The 27,441-nt window shown below is 45.8% G+C and overlaps 1 protein-coding gene and 1 long non-coding RNA gene across 2 annotated transcripts in view; one reads left to right on the forward strand and one right to left on the reverse strand.

Annotated features, from left to right (window-relative positions):
- The window catches only part of LYPLA1 (lysophospholipase 1), a 42,046-nt gene extending 23,164 nt beyond the window's left edge, over positions 1 to 18,882 (reverse strand). The window contains exons 1-4 of the mRNA XM_073679299.1: positions 18,660 to 18,882; positions 3,771 to 3,802; positions 2,651 to 2,716; positions 2,243 to 2,290 (exon numbers count right to left, since the gene is read on the reverse strand). Of these exons, the coding sequence (XP_073535400.1) occupies positions 2,243 to 2,290; positions 2,651 to 2,716; positions 3,771 to 3,802; positions 18,660 to 18,728 (215 nt within the window). The 5' untranslated portion in view covers positions 18,729 to 18,882. The remainder of the gene's footprint in view (positions 1 to 2,242; positions 2,291 to 2,650; positions 2,717 to 3,770; positions 3,803 to 18,659) is intronic.
- LOC141264447 (uncharacterized) lies at positions 17,118 to 17,596 on the forward strand. The gene is made up of 3 exons (XR_012319948.1): positions 17,118 to 17,173; positions 17,247 to 17,341; positions 17,441 to 17,596. It is a non-coding gene; the product is annotated as an uncharacterized lncRNA (long non-coding RNA).
- Positions 18,883 to 27,441: the final 8,559 nt, after the last annotated feature.

A 27,441-nucleotide genomic window follows, 5' to 3' on the forward strand; every position in this document is an offset into this window, starting at 1 on the left:
CCCTGACGGAGATGCAGCAGGAGACTGCTACTACCTGTAATAGTAAGGAGAAGATCTACGGGCTGCAATTCCAGACAAATACATATATGGCATTAATGCAAGAGCAGTAGATTGTAAAGGAAGGAGGAATATTAACCAGCACGGCCCCCATCGCATGCAGCGGCCACAATAAGGGCACAGGAGCTCATTCTCCAGACTCCACTAATCTGTAGCAGTCGACATTTCCGATCCATCTAATCTATTTACAATGTCCTCATTCAATTTATTATACTGCAAAGTCCAGAGCCGAGGGACGTCACTGACAATGGTGATTGTACTATAAAATAAGGGAACATTTCCTTATCCTCTCTACGTAGGGGGATATACATATCTGGATAGTTATACTTCTTTATAAGGCTTTCCAAGCTCTGCCAAATCTGCAGCAGAGACTGCTGACTTGTGAATCCTCACATCGTGCGCTGTCAGGATTATCTCTTGCCAGGAGTATGGGATATGCATACTTCCAGTCACCATCCAACTAGACGTGCGCAGCCTCACTCAATTCACTTGCATTGAGCGAGGCCACACACGTCTAGTCGGAAGGCGGCCGGGAGTAAGCATATTGCATACTTACAGTTACAAGACTGGCTGCCCTGACACCAGAGAATCCTGACATTGCACGGTGCTTGCGATGTGAGGATTCACAAGTCTGCAGCCACATAGAGAAAACCTGGACAACCCCTTAAAGCTTTATTTGATATTTCCTTCAGCTAACCCCCTTCATGCAGATGTTATTGTATATTGTGATGTAAAAACATTACTTTAAATGTCAGAAATTTTTTCAATCAGGGAGCAATAAATTATATAATTAGGAGGTATGTATGGCATTGTCTGTCAGAGAGCAACTCGACCATATAAACAGCTTTGGGTCCGTATTGTTCTCACAGATTCCCCTTTAAGGCCGTCTCTGTACAGCGCTGTGGAATATGTTGGCGGTATGTGAAGGAATAGAAATGAAGTGCTTGTCAGTGATGGATGAGGGACATGATGGACATTGCGGCTGATCTCACAAGTAGTTATTGTCCCTTTTGGACAATCCTTTTTATTAGCAGGAAGATTAAAACTGAATAAAGCCAAATTACAAGTTCTGGTTCCCTCAGGATAATAATGTGACATGCCTGGTGTTGTATATTCGAGAGTGTTACACACCACAAAGGCCATGATGAAAGGAGACGAGACTCCAGAGTAAGAGCCAATCTAATACAGTGGCATATGGCAACACCTGCTAAGCTAGCCAAAAGAAAGGATCACTAATACTTGGCCTACATTTGGATAGGAAAGCTGAAAAACAAAGCTGCAGTCATCGCGCTGTAAACTACATCCACACAGTCCACCGTCACACCAGAAGATGCTAAATGAACGGAGATGGATCTCAAATAGTGTTGAGGGAGTATGTATCATTAACTTTTTCGGCAAGCACGCTTGGGTGCTCGCCGAGTATTTTGGCGTGCTTGGTGTTTCATTCTCTGTCGCCGTGCCTGCAAGTGTCACGGATGTTAGACAGTCGTGACATATGCAGAGATTTCCTTAATCTTTGCCGACATGTGCTCTTCTACAATTTCGAAATTAGAAAACATCACCCCGTAGATGATTCCAACAGAAATGATAAAAACAAGGATTTTCACAGTATTCAATTACCAGGGTGTAACTGGGAACCTGAGATTGACATGGAGCATCTACATTTAGTGAGCTGAGGCAGACTATAGGCCATCCACAACGTTGGGCTATCAACAGATGACCGTGTATTGTCTCATGTGGGCAGAGTGTGGGCAGAGAGTGAGCAGAGTGTGAGCAGAGAGTGAGCAGAGAGTGAGCAGAGAGTGAGCAGAGAGTGAGCAGAGAGTGAGCAGAGAGTGAGCAGAGAGTGAGCAGAGAGTGAGCAGAGAGTGAGCAGAGAGTGAGCAGAGAGTGAGCAGAGTGTGAGCAGAGTGTGAGCAGAGAGTGAGCAGAGAGTGAGCAGAGAGTGAGCAGAGAGTGAGCAGAGAGTGAGCAGAGTGTGAGCAGAGTGTGAGCAGAGAGTGAGCAGAGAGTGAGCAGAGAGTGAGCAGAGAGTGAGCAGAGAGTGAGCAGAGAGTGAGCAGAGAGTGAGCTAAAACAGCTGGGAACGACATTTACATCCACCACACCTTCTACCTAGATTTACATTTGTGCACATCTAATAAGAAATTAGGAGCAGTCACGGGCTCAGCATGTAATTACTCACCAGGATGGCATCGCCATGTTCATATTCAGTGACACTGGCATGATGGGCCTGAAATTAAAAAAAAAAATAAATCTGTAGTTATACAAGGATTGAAAAACAATGACGTTTCAATGTCTATAGTGTAGGTTATAAGAAATGAACCCTAAAATGCTTTAGGCTACGCCTGAACGCTAGCATTATAGCACAAGCATGTATGTAATTGTGAGATCCTGGCGGATAAGCTGGAGACGAGAGGCCAAGATATATTTCCCAGGGACGCCGCAGCAGAGAATAAAGAGGTAATAGAAATGTCAGGCCTGGCTGCACAACATCACGGCTGCAGGGACGATGTTCTGGTTTAGGAACACACAAAGTTACATCTAGATAATACAATAGTTTATCTTTTGTATTCCAACATATTACACTTACGCGTGTGGACAGATATACTTCACATGAGGAGTTCTGATGGTTGCCATTGCTTCTGCCCAGCCATGCCTGGAGGGAAGAGACGACATTATATACATATATACCGTAGTCTATTAAAGCTCAATAAGGGGCCCTGCACGCCCCCAGTACATTGCGGGCGATATAATGTCATATTCTCACTTTAAGCAGAGATTACTATAATAATCCGGCTCTTACTTAGCTCCCGGCGTGCACGTTCACCCAGCACGCACGTGCCAGCCTGTGTAACTGCATGCCAAGAGCTTCAGACACCCATCTGCTGGCACCCAAATGTGGCAGCAGCCTCACCAGTCCTCCGAGCCAATACGGCTATGCTAACGTAAAGGCAAATTGCAGGTGACAAGTCTACACTCAGACTAATATTACACTTCTGTGTGCACTGAATAGCCTGCTAGAGAAGCCATTCAATTCTCCAACTAAGGCCTCGTTCAGAAATCCAATGGTACAAGTATCAGCAGTGCTTTGGGTCAGAGTTTTATCTGTGGTGTGCGCCACACCAGAAATGCTACCGCCGACATTCCTGACATTTTTAATGAATTTTTGCACAATTCTGCATTGCGCAATATAAACTGCGACTTTTCAAGGCTAAGAGCTTTGATGAATCGGCCTAATAAAAAATAGCGAGAAGCAGCACGTGTGCAGTAATAGGGTGAAGCATTCACAGCGGGGGGCACTCAGATGACATATGGGCATTTAGTAAAACGCACCCACGAATGCAGGGCAGAAATAGAAGTGCCGGGTGCCACTAGGGACGGCACAAACACACATTTAATGAAAGGTATCCCTGGGATTTTGTACAAAATGCAATTTGTAAGTGATAACAAGATCTCTTATGGGAAAGGATAATTGTAAAACCCCATTATAATAAATATTCTGTGCACAAAATATCAAAACCAAGTCTACCTTGTAAAACACAGGGGTAGAAACTTGCAGGGAGGTCTGACAATTCTCCAGCCCCCATACTAACAACCTGGTCTTACCCCAGGGTACAATGGTAAAACCACATTCCTGTGTGACTCCACGAGGAGGAGTCCGCAGACTATATCCGTGTGTAGGACAGGTGGAGAACGTACATTATACATACCCAGTATCTCCTAAGCCGTGCAGGAATATGACCTACGGAAAAGAAAAGCACGGGGTTAACACAGAACCTCTTACATAGTACAATGCAACTAATATGGCCCAAGTCTTGTGCTCTAGCAGTAAATGTGACCACCGCAGTCCACAACTGTCACTTGTATCGCCTCCGGGGTCTTGTGACACGACTGAATGCCCCCTGTGTAGTGCATTAGTAAAATACATATGAAGAGAAAGACAAACACGTCCACTGGAATCAACCACAACATAAAGGCCCATTTTACCTCCAGGACAGAAGGAGATTTCTATGAGGATTAACCCTCCTAAACCGTCTATATGGGCATATAGGTCATAGGAAGCTGAATTAAATGACACCTTGATATCTGTAATCCGATGTCTTATTCCAGAGAAATCCACATTTTTCTTAATATGTGAATGAGCTGTTAACATCTATGGGCCGGACGCTGATCTGCATGAGAATCTGCCTTCAGAGATTATTCTAAATGAAAGGGGGAGTTACCGGTGTGAGGCATAGATCAAGAGAGCAGACTGTCAGTCATTACTCACACTGGTAACTCCCCCTTTCCTTTTAAATAGGCTCTGGAAAGATTTTCAGAGAGATTTATGTCCGGCCCATAGATCTTAACAACTCGTTTATATAAGAAAAACCTGGGGGACAGACAGGGCAATCTGTCACAAAGACCGGGATCGCCGAACGGTGTGCTGCCTCCCTGGCGCTCGAGTCCGGCACATCGCGGATCGGGTTGACAGGTTACTGGGTGGGGCTGGCGAAGACCCAGCGGTCATGGTCCACATTGGCACCAATGACAAAGTGAGTGGTAGATGGAGGGTCCTTAAAAATGATTTCAGGGATCTAGGTAGGAAGCTTAGGGCAAGGACCTCCAAGGTAGTTTTCTCAGAAATACTACCAATCCCGCGAGCCACACAGGAGCGCCAACGGGAGGTTAGGGAGGTGAATAAGTGGCTAAAGAGTTGGTGCAAGGCAGAAGGGTTTGGGTTCATGGAGAACTGGGCCGACTTCGCTGTCGGCTACAGGCTCTACCGTAGGGACGGGCTGCACCTCAATGGGGAGGGTGCAGCGGTGCTGGGGAAGAAGATGGCTAATAGGTTGGAGGAGTTTTTAAACTAGAGACGGGGGGGGGGGGAAACCAAGGAAATAGGTGGGATGTGAGGCAAGCAAGGGGGAAGGGGAGAAGTGAATATAATGAGGGTGGAGAGGGGGGTGGGGATAGTACAGTTAGATCGTTAGAGAAGAATAGGATGCTAAATAACCCCAAAGTTTTATCTTGCATGCTGACCAACGCAAGAAGCCTGACCAATAAGGCGGATGAGCTGCGGGCGCTTATATCGGAGGAGAGGTATGACATCGTAGGTATAACAGAGACTTGGCTAGACGATAGCTACGACTGGGCGGTAAATTTAACAGATTATAGTTTATTTAGAAGGGACCGGAAACAGGGGAAGGGCGGAGGAGTCTGCTTATATGTAAGGTCACGTCTAAAGCCCAGACTAAGGGAAGATATAGGAGAGGGAGAAGAGGGGGTCGAGTCCATGTGGGTAGAGATAGAGGGGGCAAAAAAATAAAAATAAAATATTACTGGGGGTCTGCTATAAGCCACCTAATATAACAGAGGAGAATGAGAAACTGCTATTAGGACAAATAGACAAAGTAGCAAAACATAATGAGGTGATTGTAATGGGGGACTTCAACTACCCGGATATTGACTGGGAAACAGAAACCTGTAGATCGCAGAAAGGAAAAAGGTTCTTGACAAATATTAAGGATAATTAGCTCTCCCAACTAGTGCAGGAACCAACGAGAGGGAAGGCAGTGTTGGACTTAATATTGACTAATAGGCCTGATAGAATAACTGAGGTACAGATAGGGGGGCACCTAGGTAATAGCGATCATAATATTATCAATTTCAAAATGCCCTTCAGTAGGGTTATCAATAAGGGAACAACTAAAACATTAAACTTTAGGAGGGCGAAGTTTGATCAGCTGAAAGAAAACCTTCAACTTATAGACTGGGACAAAGTTCTTAATCAAAGGAATACGAATAGTAAATGGGAAACCTTCAAAAGAATTCTGAATACTCAGTGCGAGAGATCTATACCGTATGGGAATAAAAGGGCCAGAAATAAGAGGAAACCAATATGGTTGAATAAGAACGTAAAAGGGGCGTTAAATAGCAAAAAAGAGGCATTCAAGAGATTAAAACAGGAAAACAGCAAGGAGGCACTAATGTGTTACAAGGAAAAAACGAGAACCTGTAAAAAACAAATAAAAATAGCGAAGGAGGAAACAGAGACGTATTGCTAGGGAAAGTAGATCAAATCCCAAACTTTTCTTTACGTATATAAATAGTAAAAGGATTAAATCGAATAATATTGGAACGATAAAAAGTGATGAAGGCAAAATCATAGAGAAAGATGAGGATAAAGCTAATCTATTAAATAAATTTTTTTCGTCAACTTTCACAAAGGAAAAAGAACAGGCGAAATGAGAAGTGACAAGCTTAATCCTCCACTAAGTATGACAAATCTAACCCAAGCTGGGGTACAGAAACGCCTCAGTAACATTAAAATAAACAAATCACCAGGACCTGATGGCATACACCCACGGGTACTAAGGGAACTAAGTAATGTGATAGACAGACCGTTATATCTTATATTTAAGGACTGAATGTAGTGCCAATATTCAAAAAGGGAGCAAAAAGTAACACCGGAAACTATCGGCCGGTGAGTCTGACGTCCGTTGTGGGCAAAATTTTTGAAGGCTTTATTAATGAGGCAATTACGGAGCATCTTGATGCTAATAATCTATTAACCCCGAACCAACATGGATTCATGAGGAATCGCTCCTGCCAAACAAACCTGATTGACTTCTACGAGGAGGTTAGCTCTCGAGTAGATCAGGGGGAACCAGTGGATGTCGTGTATCTCGACTTCTCAAAAGCGTTCGATAGCGTGCCACATAATAGGTTGGTATACAAAATGAGAATGATGGGGCTGGGGGAAAATGTCTGCAAGTGGGTAGCTAACTGGCTAAAGGATAGAAGGCAGAGGGTGGTTATAAATGGAATATTCTCAGATTGGATAAGCGTCACTAGTGGGGTACCACAGGGGTCTGTACTAGGCCCAATGTTATTTAATATCTTTATTAACGACATAGTCAACGGGATAAATAGTAAAATATCAATATTTGCAGATGACACAAAGTTATGTAAAACAATTAATACAAAAGAGGACAGTGCAGACCTACAGAGGGATTTGGATAAGCTGGGTAGGTGGAGCATTAAATGGCAAATGAGGTTTAACGAGGAGAAATGTAAGGTCATACATATGGGAAGGAAAAATGGAAGTCACCAGTACTCACTGAATGGGAAATCATTGGGGAATTCAGAGATGGAGAAGGACTTGGGCATCTTGATTGATAGCAAACTAAATTGGAGTGCCCAAAGTCAGGCCGCTGCTGTAAGGGCAAACAGGGTAATGGGATGTATCAGAAGAGGTATAGCTGCAAAGGATGAGAACATTGTTCTTCCACTGTACAAAGCACTGGTCAGACCACACTTGGAATACTGTGCTCAGTTATGGGCCCCAATATATAGAAAGGATATAAATGAGCTTGAAAAGGTACAAAGGAGGGCAACAAAATTAATAAGGGGAATGGAGGGACTGCAATACCCAGAGAGGTTGGCAAAACTAGGACTATTCAGCCTGGAAAAGAGAAGGTTGAGGGGGGACATAATAAATGTGTACAAATATGTTAGGGGACAGTATAGAGACCTTGCCCGGGATTTGTTCAAAAGGAGGGATATTACGGTAACAAGAGGGCATTCACTAAGACTGGAAGAGAAAAGGTTTCAGCACCAGCATAGGAAGGGGTTCTTTACGGTAAGAGCAGTGAGAATATGGAATTCACTGAGTGAGGAGACGGTAATGTCAGATTCACTACACCAGTTCAAGCGGGGACTGGATGCTTTTCTAGATACCAGGCAGATTTCAGCATATACTTAAAAATAGAATAAAATAGTAGGTTGATACAGGGATTTATTCTGACTGCTGGTTTCAGAGTCGGGAGGGAATTTTTCCTCAGGTGAAGATTGGCTAAATCATTTGGGGTTTCTGCCCTCCTCTGGATCAACTTTAGCAATTACAGAACTAACAGGTCGAACTTGATGGACGCAAGTCTTTATTCGGCTTTACTAACTATGTAACTATGTATTTCTCTGGAATAAGACATCAGATCACAGATATCAAGGTGTGATTTTATTCAGCTTCCTATAGACTGCTCAAGAGGATTGATCCTACTGTCAGATTTCCTTTAATGTAAAATCTGCAGTCCTATAACCACAGACTCTGGGAGTGAAATAACAGATGGTCCCTGCCAGGAGACGCACCCTAATAACATGACGGGGAAGGAGCTTGAATGTTATACCCCATCACAAAGCATTACAGCAAGATGGCGCAGTAAGGCACAGCCCAGGAGAATGAATGGCTAACGCAAGACATAGGACTTGAGTTACAATCAATTGATGGCTTTGTAGATGATCCTATACAAAGGATTGCCATACGTGATCCATCAGTGTTTAGGGCACGTAGAACATGTACCCATTACAATAGGCACTAATTCGAGTGCTGTCCATTTCTTGGGTAGGAGAAGACTGGCTATTCTTTTTTCTTGTTATTGCATAGGCTGCAACATTGATGGCAACAATGGAAGCAGATCAAAAACGGATGAAAAATCAAGGAAAAAAATAAAATAAAAATAATAATATATATATATATATATATATATATATATATATATATATATATATATATATATATATATATATATATATATATATATATATATATCATATATAAATGCTGCAAGTTTTACACACGGAAAATACACAGTGAAATACAGTAGATTAGCGGACGAGATCTGGAGAAACGTCATCCACGTGTTGGTTTCCACGCGGGAACTGACGAGAGGTGAGAAGTATAAAATCCACAATGTGTTCATTTCTGGTGTGGAGAAAGAAGGAAGATTAGGGAGAAGAAATCCAAAATAAAGTCTCGGTGTTACTAATTACCTGCAGATCTATAGCAGAAACAATCCCCTGCCACTCTCATGACAATAAATCCCTGTATCTTGACCTCCAGCGACGAAACGTCGACATGTGACTTATGTGCACACTATTGCAGAAAGGCAAAATACAGAGACTGGGGAACGAGGCAGCTGTCATCACCGGATTACTAAAGTGAATGGACTTTTTTTTTTTTTTTGCAAAGGGAAAAAAAAAAAACTAATAACATTTGCACAATTTGGGTGTAAATTTACCTTTGCAAATTGACTCTTAGGATCGCTACATCCTATAGGTGGCACTAGAGTTCTAGTCGTCGTCCTCTCTGAAGAGACAATTTGCATATTTCCCAGAGGAGCATTGCGGTTTAAAAGTCTCCTCACCCTGACATGCTTAACAGTCACTCTCAGCAAGGAGGAATGATACAAATTGTGGTAGATACCACCCTACACGTGCCCTCCGTTCTGCAAATGACTTAAAACTAAAATCCTCCATAATCCGAACTACCCACTCCCGTCTCCAAGATTTCTCGCGTGCTGCGCCAATTCTTTGGAATGCACTACCCAGGACAGTTCGATTAATTCCCAATACCCACAGTTTCAAGCGAACCCTAAAAACACATTTCTTTAGACTGGCGTATCGCCTAAACACACTCTGTCCGTCCCAGTTTTCCCCCATATTAAAATCTAATTCAACTTCGGGTTCATACCAACCATGCACATAATAGCCTCTGTCAGGACTGCACACATACTGGCTGACGACCAGTCCATGTATTATTATTTATCCTATTCAGTATATCAAGGCTGCATTATACAATAAATGTACAATTTACCTTTTGTGTCTCCCCCATTTCCTCATAGACTGTAAGCTTGCGAGCAGGGCCCTCACTCCTTTCGATATGAGATATGCTTATTCTGTATTGTCTGTATATGTCCCCCCTAAAATTTGTAAAGTGCTGCGGAATATGTTGGCGCTATAAAAATAAAAACTTATTATTATTATTATTATTATTATTATTATTATATGCTGTTGAAATTTTCTGCACCAAACCTGAAACATGGATGTAACCTACGGGTTTGTGCACACTGCATAATTTTTCAGACAGATTAAGCTTGGAAACCACTTGAAAATATCCTAAAAACAATGAACATGTGCACCGTAATGTAAAAGCGGCTTTCTGTTCATATGTCCAGTCTTTTTGAGCTTTTTTCAACTGCTGCAGAACCTGTGAAGGGGCTAGAAGAATTGAGCTGACCATTCTTTAGGCAACTTCTACTCGGAAACAGCTAAATAATGCGCATACAACTTGAAAACTTAAAAACGCTGGCAGCAAAATTACCGCAAAAGACCTCAGAAAAAGACATAAAAACTTATTCAGAACCTTCTTCAAGAAAAACACTGCCGGTGACTAAATGATGTCTTGGGCACATACCAGAAGAATTTTCCAGGCTTTTTTTCGTTTTTAGAAGAATTTTGGATTGGTATGGATCTGCTAAAAAAACAAAACCTGAAAATCTACTCAGCGTGAACACAGCTAAAGCCCTCCAGTATACAGTCCTGTATCGCAGAGTGGTGAGTACTCCATACTGATCCACATTCTCCCCAAGAAGCAATGCTGCTTTGGAGAGAACAGGGAAATGGGCAGCCTCACATTTTTCCCAAGGCATGGTCTACATTAGAATCTCCAGGGTCTGCTCAGGAACCATGCTTGATGGGATTCGGAGGTATCTCCAACGCCATTTTGTACCTGAAGATCCCGGGATATCTAGGGATAGAACTTCTTTTGAGAACTCATGTTCGGGGTCTGGTCTCTCTGGACATACACTCTCTTTAATTTACATAATTTTCGTCTCCCCCTGACCTCAATTTTTGCTGAACAAGACTTTGGTCTTTACCTCTTGGAGGAGGATTTTTCGACTTTCTCACAAGCCCTCTATCAGTTCTAGATTTCAGGAATGTGGGTACAAGATATTACACAGATGGTACCATTTCGCATTCACAGTCTACAACCATCCATTCCTTCCACCTGCTGGAGGGGTTTGGAGGAGGAGGGTATCATGTTCTGTACCTTCCGGTCTTGTCTTGTGCCTTTTTCAGATTGTATCCAGCCAATCATCTCTAAACTTTCAGTCACCAAACTACTTTTAGTGCATCATTGTGACATCCCTATCCAAAGATATGAGTGCTCCTTAGCCACCTGAATAATGCAGCTCACTCTTGCATTCCTTTCACATTGAGGGGCTCAGATGCTCCCTCATTAGCTCTCTGGCTCTTCAGGGTCATAAGATCATGCGGATGGAGGACCTACCTGATCATCAAAGAACACAACCTCCTCTTTTAGCAAGAGCTGGTACCACTGGTTGGTCTGCCATGAAATTATAGAATACTGCTTGAACCTATCCCTCACACCTGGTTATCTAAAGCGCTGTTCACACAGTAGTCATGTCACTTTTGAAGATATTTTTTTTTCTTTTCTCTCCCCTTTTTTTTCCCCTGTGTTTTCTCTTCTCCCCCATTCACCTTTTTTAACCCATCTATTTTGTTAGCTCAGTGTCAGAGTCCCACACCTACTAGGTGAGTTGCACTCTCTCATGTGTCACCGATTTATTTCTACTTCTCTGGATTCATAGATAAAATAACCTATGGTTTAAAATTCGCGCTAGTGGTAGTGAATGAAGGATTTCGGGAGAATAAATAACTAAAATGTACTTTATTGATACAGGTGTTTAAAAAGATTTTTTCTAAGGCTGAGTTCACACGATGCGTTTTTCATGCGTTTCCGCTGCGTTTTTGCAGTTGCGTAAACGCCGCGGAAACGCATGAAAAACGCATGGTAGAAGGGCAGCAATGTTCCCCAATTAAAATCCGCATGTGATGTGCCCATGATGCGGATTTTTCCGCAGCGTAAACGCTGCGGTCAAAAATCCGCAGCATGTCAATTAATTTTGCGGAAACGCTGCTCTTTTGCCGCCATTGACTTGCATTAGACCGCATGGATTACGCATCACTGTATATGTTGATGCGCTTTTCATGCGGTCTAATGTGCGGATGGTACCCGGGTGTGTAGGAGAGGACTCTCATCCAGACACAGGTACCATTAAAAAAAAAAAGAATAAAATAAAAAATATATATATTCTCACCTTCTGACGGCCCGCGCTGCGTCCTGCCGGCTTCCCGCGCACTTCGCGGTTGAATGAAGGACCTTCGCTGACGTCAGAGTCATGTGACGGGTCACGTGACGCTGACGTCGGAAGGTCCTACAGTCTTCACTGCCGGCAGCCGGGACCGAGCGAAGCCGGACACCGGGGGCCATCAGAGGGTAAAGTATAGATTTATTTTTTGACATCACACACTATATAAATCCATGCCAGCTGCATGGATTTATATATAGTGTGAAGTTGACAAGCACTTTCCAAGTGATGCTAAAATCGCTTGGGAAGCGCTTGTCAACCCACATGCGGAAATGAAAGTGAAGACCGCTTCATTTCCGCATGTCCCTGGCAGGAAACCGCATGTACAATCCGCATGCGTTTTTTCCTGCCAGAGAGATGCAGAAACGCTCAGGAAAAAATCCTGAGCATTTCTGCATCATGTGCACATACCCTAAAAAGCTAAAATAGACAATACAAGAGATTGGTAAAAATGAGTAAATAAATAAATAAATATGGTTCTGAATTAATGGATAGAACGGCTTTCCATAGAGTCTTGAGGTAGTCGATGCTTGGGAGGCAGAAGGGTGGACCTGGTAAAAGAGGAACCGTGTTACGGTATAGTAGTATGGTGTGGTATTACGGTACTTAGAGTATCGATTCTTGGTAGGTTTGGTATTTGTATGGGTTACCTGTTATGATTAGTCTGTATCTCCTTGTGGCAACCCTGAGGGCCTTTTGACGGTGGACTCTAGTGTCAGTAGGAGGCTTCACATACTCTAGATACCTGAGGTGCAGGAAAAGTACATTAGAACTTAGGAGTAATTGACTAGAGGTTACTAGTGGGAGTTGTACTTTACCTGCTGTTGTTGTGGCAATCGGTGGGCAACAAGAACAGAGACGTGCGGATGTGTTTCTTGGACCGTGATCCACAGGGAGCCACCTATAGAGGTGGTTATCTGAAAAGGGGGCTCGAGGTCCTAAGGTCGTAGAAGAAATAGGTTTGATATTGTAGGTACTTGGTTCTCAGGTGGTACGATAAGATTAGGACTTACCCTAAGGTAGATAAGTTCTATTTGGGTTTAATAATCATAGTTGTCCTTATAAGAGATGCAGCAGGTGGGTCTGGTTTGTCCCTGTCCCTGTAGGAGAGGTGCAGCAAGGTGCTTCTGGCGGTACTGACGATGTGGCGTCTATGTTGTACCCTTTGTCCTGTTTGAGAATTTAAGGGAGGGTTAGTGTTAGAGGTATAGTGGAATTAGTCTGCAGTTACTATGCTTATTATTTACCTTATTTCATATATTGCAGACATAAGAGGACAGGTGCATCAGGTGTTCCGGTGGTACGGAAGGTGCAGCAGGAGGCTCTGGATGAATTATGCAGCAATAGTTCTATAGTAGGAGGCTCTGATCCTGGATACCAATTAGGTACAGTAGGAGGCTCTGACTGGGTGATCAGTCGGTCAGGCAGTAGTCAGAAAATGCTGTCACGATGTAGCAGAAGGCTATGGTTGCAAGGTGAGTGTAGGGCAGACCGCGTGGTCTGTGGGTCTGCCAAGGATAGAATAGTGAAAGTTAGGGTATCTGCTCTTGGCAGTTTCGTGTGATAGCAAGCGGTGGGGGCCAAGGCCCGAGATTACTTACAGTCTGCAGTCCCGCGATATGTCAACAGGTGATGGAGCCCGGAGCGAGAGCGGAGTCCCGGCCGGTGACCGCCGCAGCTCGCGTGCTTCCGGGTAGGCAGAGCGGGAGAGAGAGAGAGAGAGAGGGGGGAGAGAGAGGAGGCGCGCTTTCGATTGAAAGTGCGCGAGAGGGGCAGAGTGACGCGCTGTCACGTGGTAAGCGGCGTGCACTCAGTACGGAGGCCTGTAGGTGCCTTCTCAGCTGGGTCAAAGACGTTCCAACGCGTTTCGACAGCTACGGCTGTCTTCATCAGGGATAGTCTGGCCCAGTGGGTGGTGTCCTTTATATACCTGAGGGTGCTGACGTCATGGCAGCTGTCAATCATTAAAGGCAAACAATTCTATTTCACTGTTGAGTCCCCGTGGTCTCAACGTGTTTAATTTAAAGATCCATTCACTTTCTTTTTTTGACATGCTTTTTATAAAGTCACCTTGTCTCCAGTGTTTATGGACTATTTCTATGCCCACCACTTGAATTCCTTGAGTGGATCCTTTGTGTTTTTCTAGAAAGTGCTTGGAGAGAGGGTGGCCTGTGAATTTGTTCTTAATATTCCTTAGGTGTTCATTGATTCTGGTGCCCATGGCTCTCTTGGTTCTACCTACGTACATTTTTTCGCATGGGCATACTAGTCCGTAAATGACCCCCGTGGTGGTACAAGTTATGAAGTCTGTGATGGGATATGACTCCTTGTGGTGGCTAACTATTTGTTGTTTAGATGGTTTCAGGGTTTTACATATTTTACATTTTTTACAAGGGAAAAAGCCTTTTATTTTTTGTTTAAATGGGGTAACTGTTTGTTTATTGGCAATATTGTGTTTTATAGTGGGGGCTATGATTGACCCTAGGTTCCGTGCTTTTTTGAATATGAACCTCGGTCTGTTAGGCATCTGATCACCAATTATTTTATCGTCTTTAAGTGTATACCAATGTTTTTCTACGATTTTCCTAAAAATATGGGTGTTAGCGGAGTAGGGTGTGATAATGGGAATGGTCATGTTGTGATTGGTTTGTCCTGGTTTGTTGGTGTTTGTCTCAGTTAGGAGATTTTGTCTTGGTATTGTGGCTATTTTTTCTTTGGTATTTTTTTAGGAACTCTGCATTGTATCCTTTTTCCAGGAATTTGTTAGTGAGTAATTCTGCTTCATTTTTAAAATCTTGGTGTTTGGAGCAATTTCTGTGGAGGCGCAGATATTGGCTGCGGGGGACATTAAGCAGCCAGTTGGGAAGATGACAGCTATCTAGTGGAATATAGCCATTAGCATCAGTGGGTTTATGGTATTTGCGAGTCCGTATAGAATTGTTTTCCACATAGATATTGAGGTCTAGGAAATTGATTGTAGTGGTGCTAGTGGTTGACGTGAATTCCAAAAAGAATTCGTTTTTGTTAAGTTCTTGTATAAATAGGTCCAGAGATGGTTGGTCTCCTGACCAGATAAACAATATATCATCTATAAATCTCCGCCATAGGACCAGGTTCGCATGAAGGAGGCCTCCCGGGTGGATGGCTAGGGATTCCCACCAGCCAACATAGAGGTTGGCGTAGCTGGGTGCGAACCTGGTTCCCATGGCGGTGCCCCACTGCTGGGAGTAGTAGTCCCCCTGGTAGAGAAAGTAATTGTGTGTTAGGATGAAAAGCATACAATCTATAATGAAGTGGCTTTGTTCTGGGGGCATTTTTTGGTTGAGAAAATGGAAAGAGGCTTCACATCCTTTGGTGTGTTGGATGTTCGTATATAGTGACGTTATGTCCATTGTTCCTAAAATGTAGTGGCTTTCCCATGGGGTGTTATTGAGTATACGAATGGCATGTGTGCTGTCTTTCAGATGTGATGGAAGGGTTGGGACTAAGTCCTGTAGGTGATGGTCCACCAACCTGGAGAGGTTGGATGTCAGGCACTGGATGCCAGAGATGATAGGTCTTCCTGGTGGGTTTATATCATCCTTGTGAATTTTTGGTAGATGGTAAAAGGCAGCTAGTCTTGGGTGTTGGATATTTACATATTCAAATTCATTTTTGTTTAGGTAACCTTCCTGAAGTCCTTTTTTGGTTAGATCTCGTAGTTCTTTTTGGTAGTTGCTTGTTGGGTCGGAGGGGAGTATTTGATAGGTTCTGCGGTCTCCTAGGAGTCTTAGTGATTCCTTGTGGTAGTATTCTTGGTCAGTGGTGGGCATAGAAATAGTCCATAAACACTGGAGACAAGGTGACTTTATAAAAAGCATGTCAAAAAAAGAAAGTGAATGGATCTTTAAATTAAACACGTTGAGACCACGGGGACTCAACAGTGAAATAGAATTGTTTGCCTTTAATGATTGACAGCTGCCATGACGTCAGCACCCTCGGGTATATAAAGGACACCACCCACTGGGCCAGACTATCCCTGATGAAGACAGCCGTAGCTGTCGAAACGCGTTGGAACGTCTTTGACCCAGCTGAGAAGGCACCTACAGGCCTCCGTACTGAGTGCACGCCGCTTACCACGTGACAGCGCGTCACTCTGCCCCTCTCGCGCACTTTCAATCGAAAGCGCGCCTCCTCTCTCTCCCCCCTCTCTCTCTCTCTCTCTCTCTCTCTCTCTCCCGCTCTGCCTACCCGGAAGCACGCGAGCTGCGGCGGTCACCGGCCGGGACTCCGCTCTCGCTCCGGGCTCCATCACCTGTTGACATATCGCGGGACTGCAGATTGTAAGTAATCTCGGGCCTTGGCCCCCACCGCTTGCTATCACACGAAACTGCCAGGAGCAGATACCCTAACTTTCACTATTCTATCCTTGGCAGACCCACAGACCACGCGGTCTGCCCTACACTCACCTTGCAACCATAGCCTTCTGCTACATCGTGACAGCATTTTCTGACTACTGCCTGACCGACTGATCACCCAGTCAGAGCCTCCTACTGTACCTAATTGGTATCCAGGATCAGAGCCTCCTACTATAGAACTATTGCTGCATAATTCATCCAGAGCCTCCTGCTGCACCTTCCGTACCACCGGAACACCTGATGCACCTGTCCTCTTATGTCTGCAATATATGAAATAAGGTAAATAATAAGCATAGTAACTGCAGACTAATTCCACTATACCTCTAACACTAACCCTCCCTTAAATTCTCAAACAGGACAAAGGGTACAACATAGACGCCACATCGTCAGTACCGCCAGAAGCACCTTGCTGCACCTCTCCTACAGGGACAGGGACAAACCAGACCCACCTGCTGCATCTCTTATAAGGACAACTATGATTATTAAACCCAAATAGAACTTATCTACCTTAGGGTAAGTCCTAATCTTATCGTACCACCTGAGAACCAAGTACCTACAATATCAAACCTATTTCTTCTACGACCTTAGGACCTCGAGCCCCCTTTTCAGATAACCATCCCGGACCAGTCCACCTCTATAGGTGGCTCCCTGTGGATCACGGTCCAAGAAACACATCCGCACGTCTCTGTTCTTGTTGCCCACCGATTGCCACAACAACAGCAGGTAAAGTACAACTCCCACTAGTAACCTCTAGTCAATTACTCCTAAGTTCTAATGTACTTTTCCTGCACCTCAGGTATCTAGAGTATGTGAAGCCTCCTACTGACACTAGAGTCCACCGTCAAAAGGCCCTCAGGGTTGCCACAAGGAGATACAGACTAATCATAACAGGTAACCCATACAAATACCAAACCTACCAAGAATCGATACTCTAAGTACCGTAATACCACACCATACTACTATACCGTAACACGGTTCCTCTTTTACCAGGTCCACCCTTCTGCCTCCCAAGCATCGACTACCTCAAGACTCTATGGAAAGCCGTTCTATCCATTAATTCAGAACCATATTTATTTATTTATTTACTCATTTTTACCAATCTCTTGTATTGTCTATTTTAGCTTTTTAGAAAAAATCTTTTTAAACACCTGTATCAATAAAGTACATTTTAGTTATTTATTCTCCCGAAATCCTTCATTCACTACCACTAGCGCGAATTTTAAACCATAGGTTATTTTATCTAGTACATCTACTATGGACACTTAGTGGTTCCCTGTCCAAAAATTCGCTGCCTTTGATAGTGAGTAGCCTAATAGCACCTCCAATACCTACAACTCTTCTCTGGATTCATGTTTGAATATGGTTCTGGATTCCTGTACTGATGATGGTTCTGGTACTGGATTCACGTGCTGTGGGTGGCTATAGTGTTCGATTCATGTACTGATGATATTTCTGGTGCTTGATTTGAGTACTGCGTAGTTTTGATTCTGTATTCATGTACTAATGGTTGTTCTGGTGATGGATTCATGTACTGACTATGGTTATGATCTTGTACACAAGTAAAAATCTGAGAGAACCTTTGGGTGCTTTAGGACCACAATTATATATCATAGGGTGGAGGAAGGGTTAAATTATAATCATTGCAGACTATTGAAAGAGAGGACAATTCATTACTCCTCCGCCATTCATTTACCCCCCCCCTCCACCCAATTCATTCACACAGAAATGACCAGTCATTCCCCATATCACAGTGATGATACGCCATGTATGATGGCACTCGGGGGACGTCAGCGCCGACATCATTAGCGCAGGCAGATTCCATACATGGTGGGAAGAACTACAGCCACCAAAAGACATCCGAATTGGCTGCTGGGAGTTGTAGTCTTCTACATGCTGGCTATACAAAGGTCTGTGAGATTTTATATTATAATATATATATATATATATATATATATACACAGCCGAAGGCTATACACAGACCTTTGTATAGACATAAATGTATACATTCCTACATACACACAACACTTAGGGAATGCGGTGTATAAGACAGATATAAGAAGTTACAGACGTGAGATGACGAAGGAGTGCCGCTCTGGAGCACTGACAGGTGACAGGAGGGGGGATTACACGCAAGAACACAGACCTGATGAGTGACATATAGGAAGGGGGCGGGGGAGAAGCTCACACTTGACTACATGCTCGGACTCACCGCGGCCGTGGCCTTGCGGGCGGCGGGCACTATGGCAGGCAGAGGTGCGGACATGTTATTGCCGCACATACACCGGGTGTGCACAGAGCCGTCCTCGTTGTGCCGGGTGTCTGTGCTCGACTGCGCCGCCCTTATCCTTCACTAACCCGGAGCTCAGCGGCGCGCATGGGGGAGTGTCTCTACAGGCAGCGTCTCCAGGAATAGCCCCGCCTTCTAATCACCAGCCAATGACAGGGCAAAGCTAGCCCTAAACTATAGCGAGTGGGCGGGCAGCAGAGCCGTTACGTCAGTACATGGCTGCCTGCAATTGGACAAAATGACTTTGTAGGCGGGGTTACAGGTGGCCACATTCGACCTTTTAGTTTTGGGAAGTGAGGAGTCGGAATCGTTAGTGACGTCAGCAGACACGAGGGTGCAGCGTGTGTGTGAGGAGAGGAGTAGGCGCGCTGCTCAGTGTCCGCGGCCGGGAACCTGCTGACTGCCGGGAGGCTTCACACTCCTCCAGCAAATTCCTGCAACTACATGTCCTCCAAGACTTATTACACCATTACAGTTCTTCATGGAACCTTTTCTGCAGCGCTGCTGGCTTTTTTCTGACTATTTGTAAAAGAACAAGGTGGAACAGGGGTGTGCAATTAATTTTCCTGAGGGGCCACATGACAGCCTGTGACAGTTGTGGAGGGCCGAACCAATAGGCTAAAATTAACTTTGCTCAATATTAATGTCCACCTATTTAATTGTAATTGCTCTATTAATAATAATTATATTAATGGTATCACTTAATATTGAGCAGAATAAAGTATGCTGACATCCCACTATATACCGTTTGAACCCGAATACAACCCATTCTATATATTGTATGAGCGCCTCATACCCTCTCCATGGCCAGCAACAGACCCCCACAGCCTCCGCATGTCCAGCAACAGACCCCCACAGCCTCCGCATGTGCAGCAACAGCCTCCCCATGTCCAGCAGCAGACCCCGACAGCCTCCCCATGTCCAGCAACAGACCCCCACAGCCTCCCCATGTCCAGCAACAGACCCCCACAGCCTCCGCATGTCCAGCAACAGACCCCCACAGCCTCCGCATGTGCAGCAACAGCCTCCCCATGTCCAGCAGCAGACCCCCACAGCCTCCCCATGTCCAGCAACAGACCCCCACAGCCTCCCCATGTCCAGCAACAGACCCCCACAGCCTCCGCATGTCCAGCAACAGACCCCCACAGCTTCCCCATGTCCAGCAACAGACTCCAACAGCCTCCGCATGTCCAGCAACAGCCTCCCCATGTCCAGCAGCAGACCCCCACAGCCTCCGCATGTGCAGCAACAGCCTCCCCATGTCCAGCAGCAGACCCCCACAGCCTCCCCATGTCCAGCAACAGACCCCCACAGCCTCCGCATGTCCAGCAACAGACCCCCACAGCCTCTGCATGTCCAGCAACAGACCCCCACAGCCTACGCATGTCCAGCAACAGACCCCCACAGCCTACGCATGTCCAGCAACAGACCCCCACAGCTTCCCCATGTCCAGCAACAGACTCCCACAGCCTACGCATGTCCAGCAACAGCCTCCGCATGTCCAGCAACAGACCCCCACAGCTTCCCCATGTCCAGCAACAGACTCCCACAGCCTACGCATGTCCAGCAACAGCCTCCACATGTCCAGCAACAGACCCCCACAGCCTCCGCATGTGCAGCAACAGCCTCCCCATGTCCAGCAGCTGACCCCCACAGCCTCCCCATGTCCAGCCACAGACCCCCATAGCCTCCCCATGTCCAGCAACAGACCCCATAGCCTCACCATGTAAAGCAACAGACGCCCATGGCCTCTCCATGTCCAGCCACAGACCCCCACAGCCTCTGCATGTCCAGCAACAGACCCCCACAGCCTCCGCATGTCCAGCAACAGCCTCCCCATGTCCAGCAACAGACCCCCACAGCCTCCCCATGTCCAGCCACAGACCCCCATAGTCTTCCCTTGTCCAGCCACAGACCCCCATAGTCTCCCCATGTCCAGCCACAGACCCCCATAGCCTCCCCATGTCCAGCCACAGACCCCCATAGCCTCCCCATGTCCAGCCACAGACCCCATAGCCTCCCCATGTCCTGCAACAGACCCCCATAGCCTCTCCATGTCCAGCCACAGACCCCCATAGTCTCCCCATGTCCAGCCACAGACCCCCATAGTCTCCCCATGTCCAGCCACAAACCACCATAGTCTCCCCGTGACCAGCCACAAACCACCAGTCTCCCCATGACCAGTCACAGACCCCCACAGCCTCCGCATGTCCAGCAACAGCCTCCGCATGTCCAGCAACAGACCCCACAGCCTCCGCATGTCCAGCAACAGACCCCCACAGCCTCCGCATGTCCAGCAACAGACCCTCACAGCCTCCCCATGTCCAGCAACAGACCCCCACAGCCTCCGCATGTCCAGCAACAGCCTCCGCATGTGCAGCAACAGCCTCCCCATGTCCAGCAACAGACCCCCCACAGCCTCCGCATGTGCAGCAACAGCCTCCCCATGTCCAGCCACAGACCCCCGCAGCTTCCCCATGTCCAGCAACAGGCCCCCACAGCCTCCCCATGTCCAGCAACAGACCCCCACAGCCTACGCATGTCCAGCAACAGCCTCCGCATGTCCAGCAACAGACCCCCACAGCCTCCGCATGTGCAACAGCCTCCCCATGTCCAGCAACAGACCCCCACAGCCTCCCCATGTCCAGCAGCAGACCCCCACAGCCTCCCCATGTCCAGCCACAGACCCCCATAGCCTCCCCATGTCCAGCAACAGACCCCATAGCCTCACCATGTAAAGCAACAGACGCCCATAGCCTCTCCATGTCCAGCCACAGACCCCCACAGCCTCCGCATGTCCAGCAACAGCCTCCGCATGTCCAGCAACAGACCCCCACAGCCTCCCCATGTCCAGCCACAGACCCCCATAGCCTCTCCATGTCCAGCAACAGACCCCCATAGCCTCCCCATGACCAGTCACAGACCCCCACAGCCTCCGCATGTCCAGCAACAGCCTCCGCATGTCCAGCAACAGACCCCCACAGCCTCCGCATGTCCAGCAACAGACCCCCACGGCCTCCGCATGTCCAGCAACCGCCTCCCCATGTCCAGCAACAGACCCCCACAGCCTCCGCATGTCCAGCAACAGCCTCCCCATGTCCAGCAACAGACCCCCACAGCCTCCGCATGTGCAGCAACAGCCTCCCCATGTCCAGCAACAGACCCCCCACAGCCTCCGCATGTGCAGCAACAGACCCCCCACAGCCTCCCCATGTCCAGCCACAGACCCCCACAGTCTTCCCTTGTCCAGCCACAGATCCCCATAGCCTCCCCATGTCCAGCCAGACCCCATAGCCTCCCCATGTCCAGAAACAGACCCCCATAGTCTCCCCATGTCCAGCCACAGACCCCCATAGTCTCCCCATGTCCAGCCACAGACCCCCATAGTCTCCCCATGTCCAGCCACAGACCCCCATAGTCTCCCCATGTCCAGACACAAACCACCATAGTCTCCCCATGACCAGTCAAATATCCCATACACAAAAAAAAAAACCACCACATATTAACCTCGCTCCCGTTTCCCCGGCCGGCGCTGTGCCTCTGCTCCTGACTATCTCCAGTGCGCTGACGCGATGAAATGACGTCGTGTCAGCGACTACCAATGCAGTCAGCGGCTCAGCGCGGTTTGGATGGAGACCGCAAGCGGGCGGATACGGAGCGGTCCGTGGGCCACTGTTTCATACCTTCGGCTGCCTCCGTCCGCGGGCCGCACTTTGCCCAGGTCTGAGGTGGAAGATCCTGGAATTTGCAGCTGTTAACAGCTTTAGGCCGTGTGCTCACAGAGAGTTTTTGACTGTGTGTATTTTTGCTGCATCAAAACTGCAGCATCTTACAGTTTATGAAAAGTGGATGGGATTCATAGAAATCTCACACTCACTGTGCTTGTTTTTTTTACACAGCTTAAAGGAGTTGTCCGGTCTAAACCTATAAGTCTGCAGTCACTATGTTTGTCGCTCTATGTGACTGCAGACATATGAATCCTGTGTGCTGCGGGGATTCACCGGTTTCTGAGCTGGGACCGGAGGGTATGTATGAGTTATGCATACTCCTGGGCAGTGGGCACGGCCTCGCTTCCATGATGCAGTTTTGATTCTGCAGTCACACATAGTTCCTACTGGTACTCCAACACGATACCTCCCATCCCCTGCATTATTGAGCCTCCTACAGATCCCACTGGTGCTTTAACAACGATCTCTTATTTTGATTTCTTATCTCTCCAGGCCTTTGCCAAGCCAGTATTTCCATTTATCCACTAAGCTTTATCCCCTTTGGATGCAGTATATAGGTTAGTATGTTTGGATATTGAGTGCCCATATTTTACTATTGTGATATATTTCATCTAGGGACATATAGGGATCCCGACCCTTTTACCTATCCCAAGTACCCCGTTTACTACTACTTGCGTCTGGTTGTGTACTCTAAAATGATTATTGATTTATTTATTTGCACATGGTGTAACTATGTATATTTCTATATATGTAATTATAAAACTTTTCTTAAAATTCTATGACACCCTATTAATGTATCTTAATTCTCTCTTTTAGCGATGTTTTTGAAAAAGGCCTATCCAGGTCGAAACGTCATGTATCGCTACTAAGCACCTTTTTTCTACGGTGTGGTGATGTAATATAGTAAAATTATCACTCTTTGCAACCAAGAATTTGAGTGCGGCTATTATCTATATGTCACACATAGTGACACACAGAGTGACTGCAGACTTATCAGTTTTGAGCGGACAACCCCTTTAAACTGACCTTCGGTGCGTGTTTCAAATCCGCAGCATGTCAACTTCTCTTGCGGGTACGATGACTTTTATGTGCGGATTTTCCCCCTAGACTTGTATTAGATGCAGAAAATCCACAGGTAAAAATCCCACATGCGTTTTTAGTGCATTTCTGTGGCGGAAACATATCAAAAACATGTATTATTCCCACATGACTGTATCAATATAGTTTTGTTAAAGCCAAATACCAAGATATATCTAAAACAAAGCAGCTTTATTTAAAGAATGACAAACCAACAAGAGACAAAAACTGCTGTGTCCAAAATGCTGCGTTCTATGATACAAGCCCAGTGGTTGGGATTTATAGAAATCCCATGCCCACTGAGCTTCTATTTGACACTGTGTAAACTCACCGGCGGCATGGATTTACAAGCCGCAGCATGTCAATTATCTGCAGCTGAGACGCTAGTCTCACCCATAACCATTCATTAGATGCGGTAAATCTGCATGGTTCACTGAACACATGCGGATTTACCTGCAAGATTAGAACGCAGCGAAAATACGCTGCTTCCAAAACGCTGCTATTTCCTGATCGTGGGCACATAGCCTGATAGGTGCTGAAATTCTGCAACATCAAAAACTCATCATGTAAACAGAGCCTTATGTTGCCACCACTGTTTTCTTTTTTGGACTATATATATGTTGTAAAACATATCACTCAAAAGGAAACGTGTATATTAGGGTGTCTCTCTCCCACATATCACTGAAATACGTTGTTTGGGGGGGGATGACTCTGATGGGCAATACAGCATAGTAATAAACCACACAATGTTACTGCGATGACCGACCGTAGTGGAGCTGACGTCCCAAAACTTTCTTCCTGCTCTGTGATTGCTGTAGTTATATTGTTGTAAGGGTTCTTTCACACGACAGTATCTCCGGTACGAGTGGTGACAGTTTCCACACGTACCGGAGACACTGACACACGCAAACCCATTCAAATGAATGGGTCTGTGCGCATCTCAGTGTGTTTTCATGGACCATGTGTCCGTATGATCCACACGGAGACAAGTCCATTTTTTTGGAGGCACATGGTCCGCAAAACGTCCAACACGGATGACATCCGTGTGTCATCTGTGTGCCACATACCGGCACCTGGGAATGGCGCTACAGTTAGCGCTGTTCCCAAGTGCCGAGTGTTCAACACTGCCCTCATCATGGTTCCCAACCGGCACTGTGATCAGCACCAGCAGGGACAGTGATGAGGGTAGTAGTAGTCTGCTCCCACTGTGTCCCCACCTGTAAAAATAAGAATAAAATAATAAAATCCATGTACTCACTTCTCCTAGGTGTCCGCTGTAATCCATACGACCACTGCTGCCGAGGAGCCAGGGAGAATGAGCCACTCCGGAGCTGTGCTCAGTGAGTGACAGGACACCACTCCTGAGCGCAGTTCTGGAGCGGCTCATTCTCCCTGGCTCCTCTGCAGCAGCGGTCGCATGGATTACAGCGGGGGACACCTAGGAGAGGTGAGTATAAGGATTTTATTATTTTATTCTTATTTTTACAGGTGGGGACACAGTGGGAGCAGACTACTACTACCCTCATTACTGTCCCTGCTGGTGCTGATCACAGTGCCGGCAGGAACAATGATGAGGGCAATGTTCAGCACTCGGTGCTTGGGGACAGTGCTAACTGTAGCGCTGATTCCCAGGCGCCGGTCCGTGTGATCCTGATGCAGCACATGGTTGCCACACGTGTGACACTCGGACACACGGGACACGGATATCTCTGGCACCGTTTTTTCCGGTACCGGAGATATGCGGACGTGTGAAACCGGCCTAATGCAGGGTCACCAACTTGACTTTTTCTTTTTTCTGGACTCCTTATCAAAAAATCATGGACAATCAATATTTTTTACGGACACATTGGAAAACCAGAATAAATGATTAGGATTATAAGTGATACCTGTCTCCATCCCATAATTCTGATACGAAGGCATTAGTTACATTCACTGTGAACTGTAACATGATGATATTTAAATTCATAATCTGTATAAAATTCTACAGTGTCAAAAAAATCCCAGACTATTTTTACGAACTGTCCTGGAATTTCTGGACGGTCGGTAACCCTGTTTTAATGCGGATTTCAGAGTAGGTTCTGCTTCCGATGCTCTTTTAATAACCTTCCTATTCATTTCAGTGAAAGAACTTGCCTATAGAGCAGCTGGTGATTTATTTATTTTTTGCTTTGTTTTTTTTTTTTTATGTGTGTGAAAAAAGGCAACTTGTAAATTTTTGAGGCGTTTCTACTCCGGGAAAAGAAAAACCTCCACTTTTGACCAGTGAATGAACTGAAGCAGAAAATACACTCTGCAAAAAAAAAAGGATCAAGAACCTACATAAAAACACCTTTGTTTTTTTAACTTTTTTATGTGAATCTTTGAGCTTGAAAAATTCACACCAAATAAGGCCTCATTCAGACATCCGTTTTTATGTATACCGTATGTTTTATCGGTGATTTTTGTTCATAGAACACGTACCCATTATAGTCTATAGTCAGTGAGGACAAACCTTCTGAATACAAGCAGCAAGTTCCTTAGGTCCCACTATGAGTATTCGGTCAGTATTCGGTCAGTATTTTTTCTCAGGAGTGGGAGCCAAAACCAGGCGTGGGTGATAAATGCAGAATTGGTGACTTGTTTCTATTATACCTTTTCTCTGATTTTCCTTCGTGATTGTTTTGGCTCCCACTCCTGAGAAAAAATACTGACCAAATACTAATAACGGGGCCATGGCCTTAGGATGCAGTTTTTCTTCCATTTTCAAATGTGCCCAAAGGTTATATTCACACAGAGTTTTTGAGGTGGATTTTGGGACAGAATCTGCTCCAAAATCCTTATGAGAAAACCGCTTCAAATAGTCTTTAAATGAGCTTCACAGTCATGGCTGAAAATTTTGGCCCCCTTGAAATTATTCCATAAAAGGAAGTATTTCTCCCAAAAAATGATTGCAATTACACATGTTTTGTTATACATGTTTATTTCCTTTGTGTGTATTGGAACAACACAAACAAAACTGAGAAAAAAAGGCAAATTGGACCTAATTTCACACAAAACCCCAAAAATTGGCAGGAGAAAATTATTGGCACCCGGCCTCAATTCAATATTTGGTTGCCCACCCTTTGGAATAAATAACTGCAGTCAATCGCTTCCTATAACCATCAACAAGCTTCTTACACGTCTAGAGTAATTTTGGACCACTCAAACTGCTCCAGGTCTCTCCACAGGTGGGCAATGGGAGTGCACTTTACATGGATAGCTAAAAAAACCCACAGCATCACAAGTCCTGTTCGTTTTGCGGAGCAGACAGTGCTAGCTTTATGATTTTACTGTATGGATCCATCCTGAGAAATTAGACCCAGTTTAGATCATAATCAATAAGACCGGTCTCCTCCCCTAATATATCTATTTTAGTAAATACTTTTAAAGGGAACCTGTTACCAGGATACAGCCAGCACCTTTCAGTCCTGATATACAGCGTTTTAATATGCTGTATATGTAGCACCCTGAGGACTCGTCTGCTACAGGGGTATTACACCTCAAGCCAGAGGTGTGGTATTCCACTCCCGGGTAAGGATGGAGTCTGGAACTGAGCTAGTAGGCTGCATGCACTACATACATCCCATTTCCGGGGGACAGAACGACGGTACTCCCACCAGTATATGTGCAGGTACGACAGCGTCTGTCCCTGGCTGGAGTGGGAGGGGGGTGGAACATCCCAGTAGTGTAGGGGCAGATAGGGGGAGTAGTTTGGGTAAAGATAGGAGCTCATTGGGTGCTGGTCACCTGAGCTCACACATAGAGGGAATATATAAGGTGGGCACCATCTAGTTGCAGGGAGAAGAAGAGTCTAGGAGAGCCTGAGCAGAGCAGAGGAGCTCGGCCAGGAGGGCTGACAGGGAGCCGTGGCTCCGGCTGGG

Source organism: Phyllobates terribilis, unplaced genomic scaffold (assembly GCF_046119375.1).
Source record: "Phyllobates terribilis strain yellow unplaced genomic scaffold, ASM4611937v1 Scaffold_4__5_contigs__length_816908805, whole genome shotgun sequence".
In the NCBI taxonomy this organism is placed as follows: Eukaryota; Metazoa; Chordata; class Amphibia; order Anura; family Dendrobatidae; genus Phyllobates; species Phyllobates terribilis.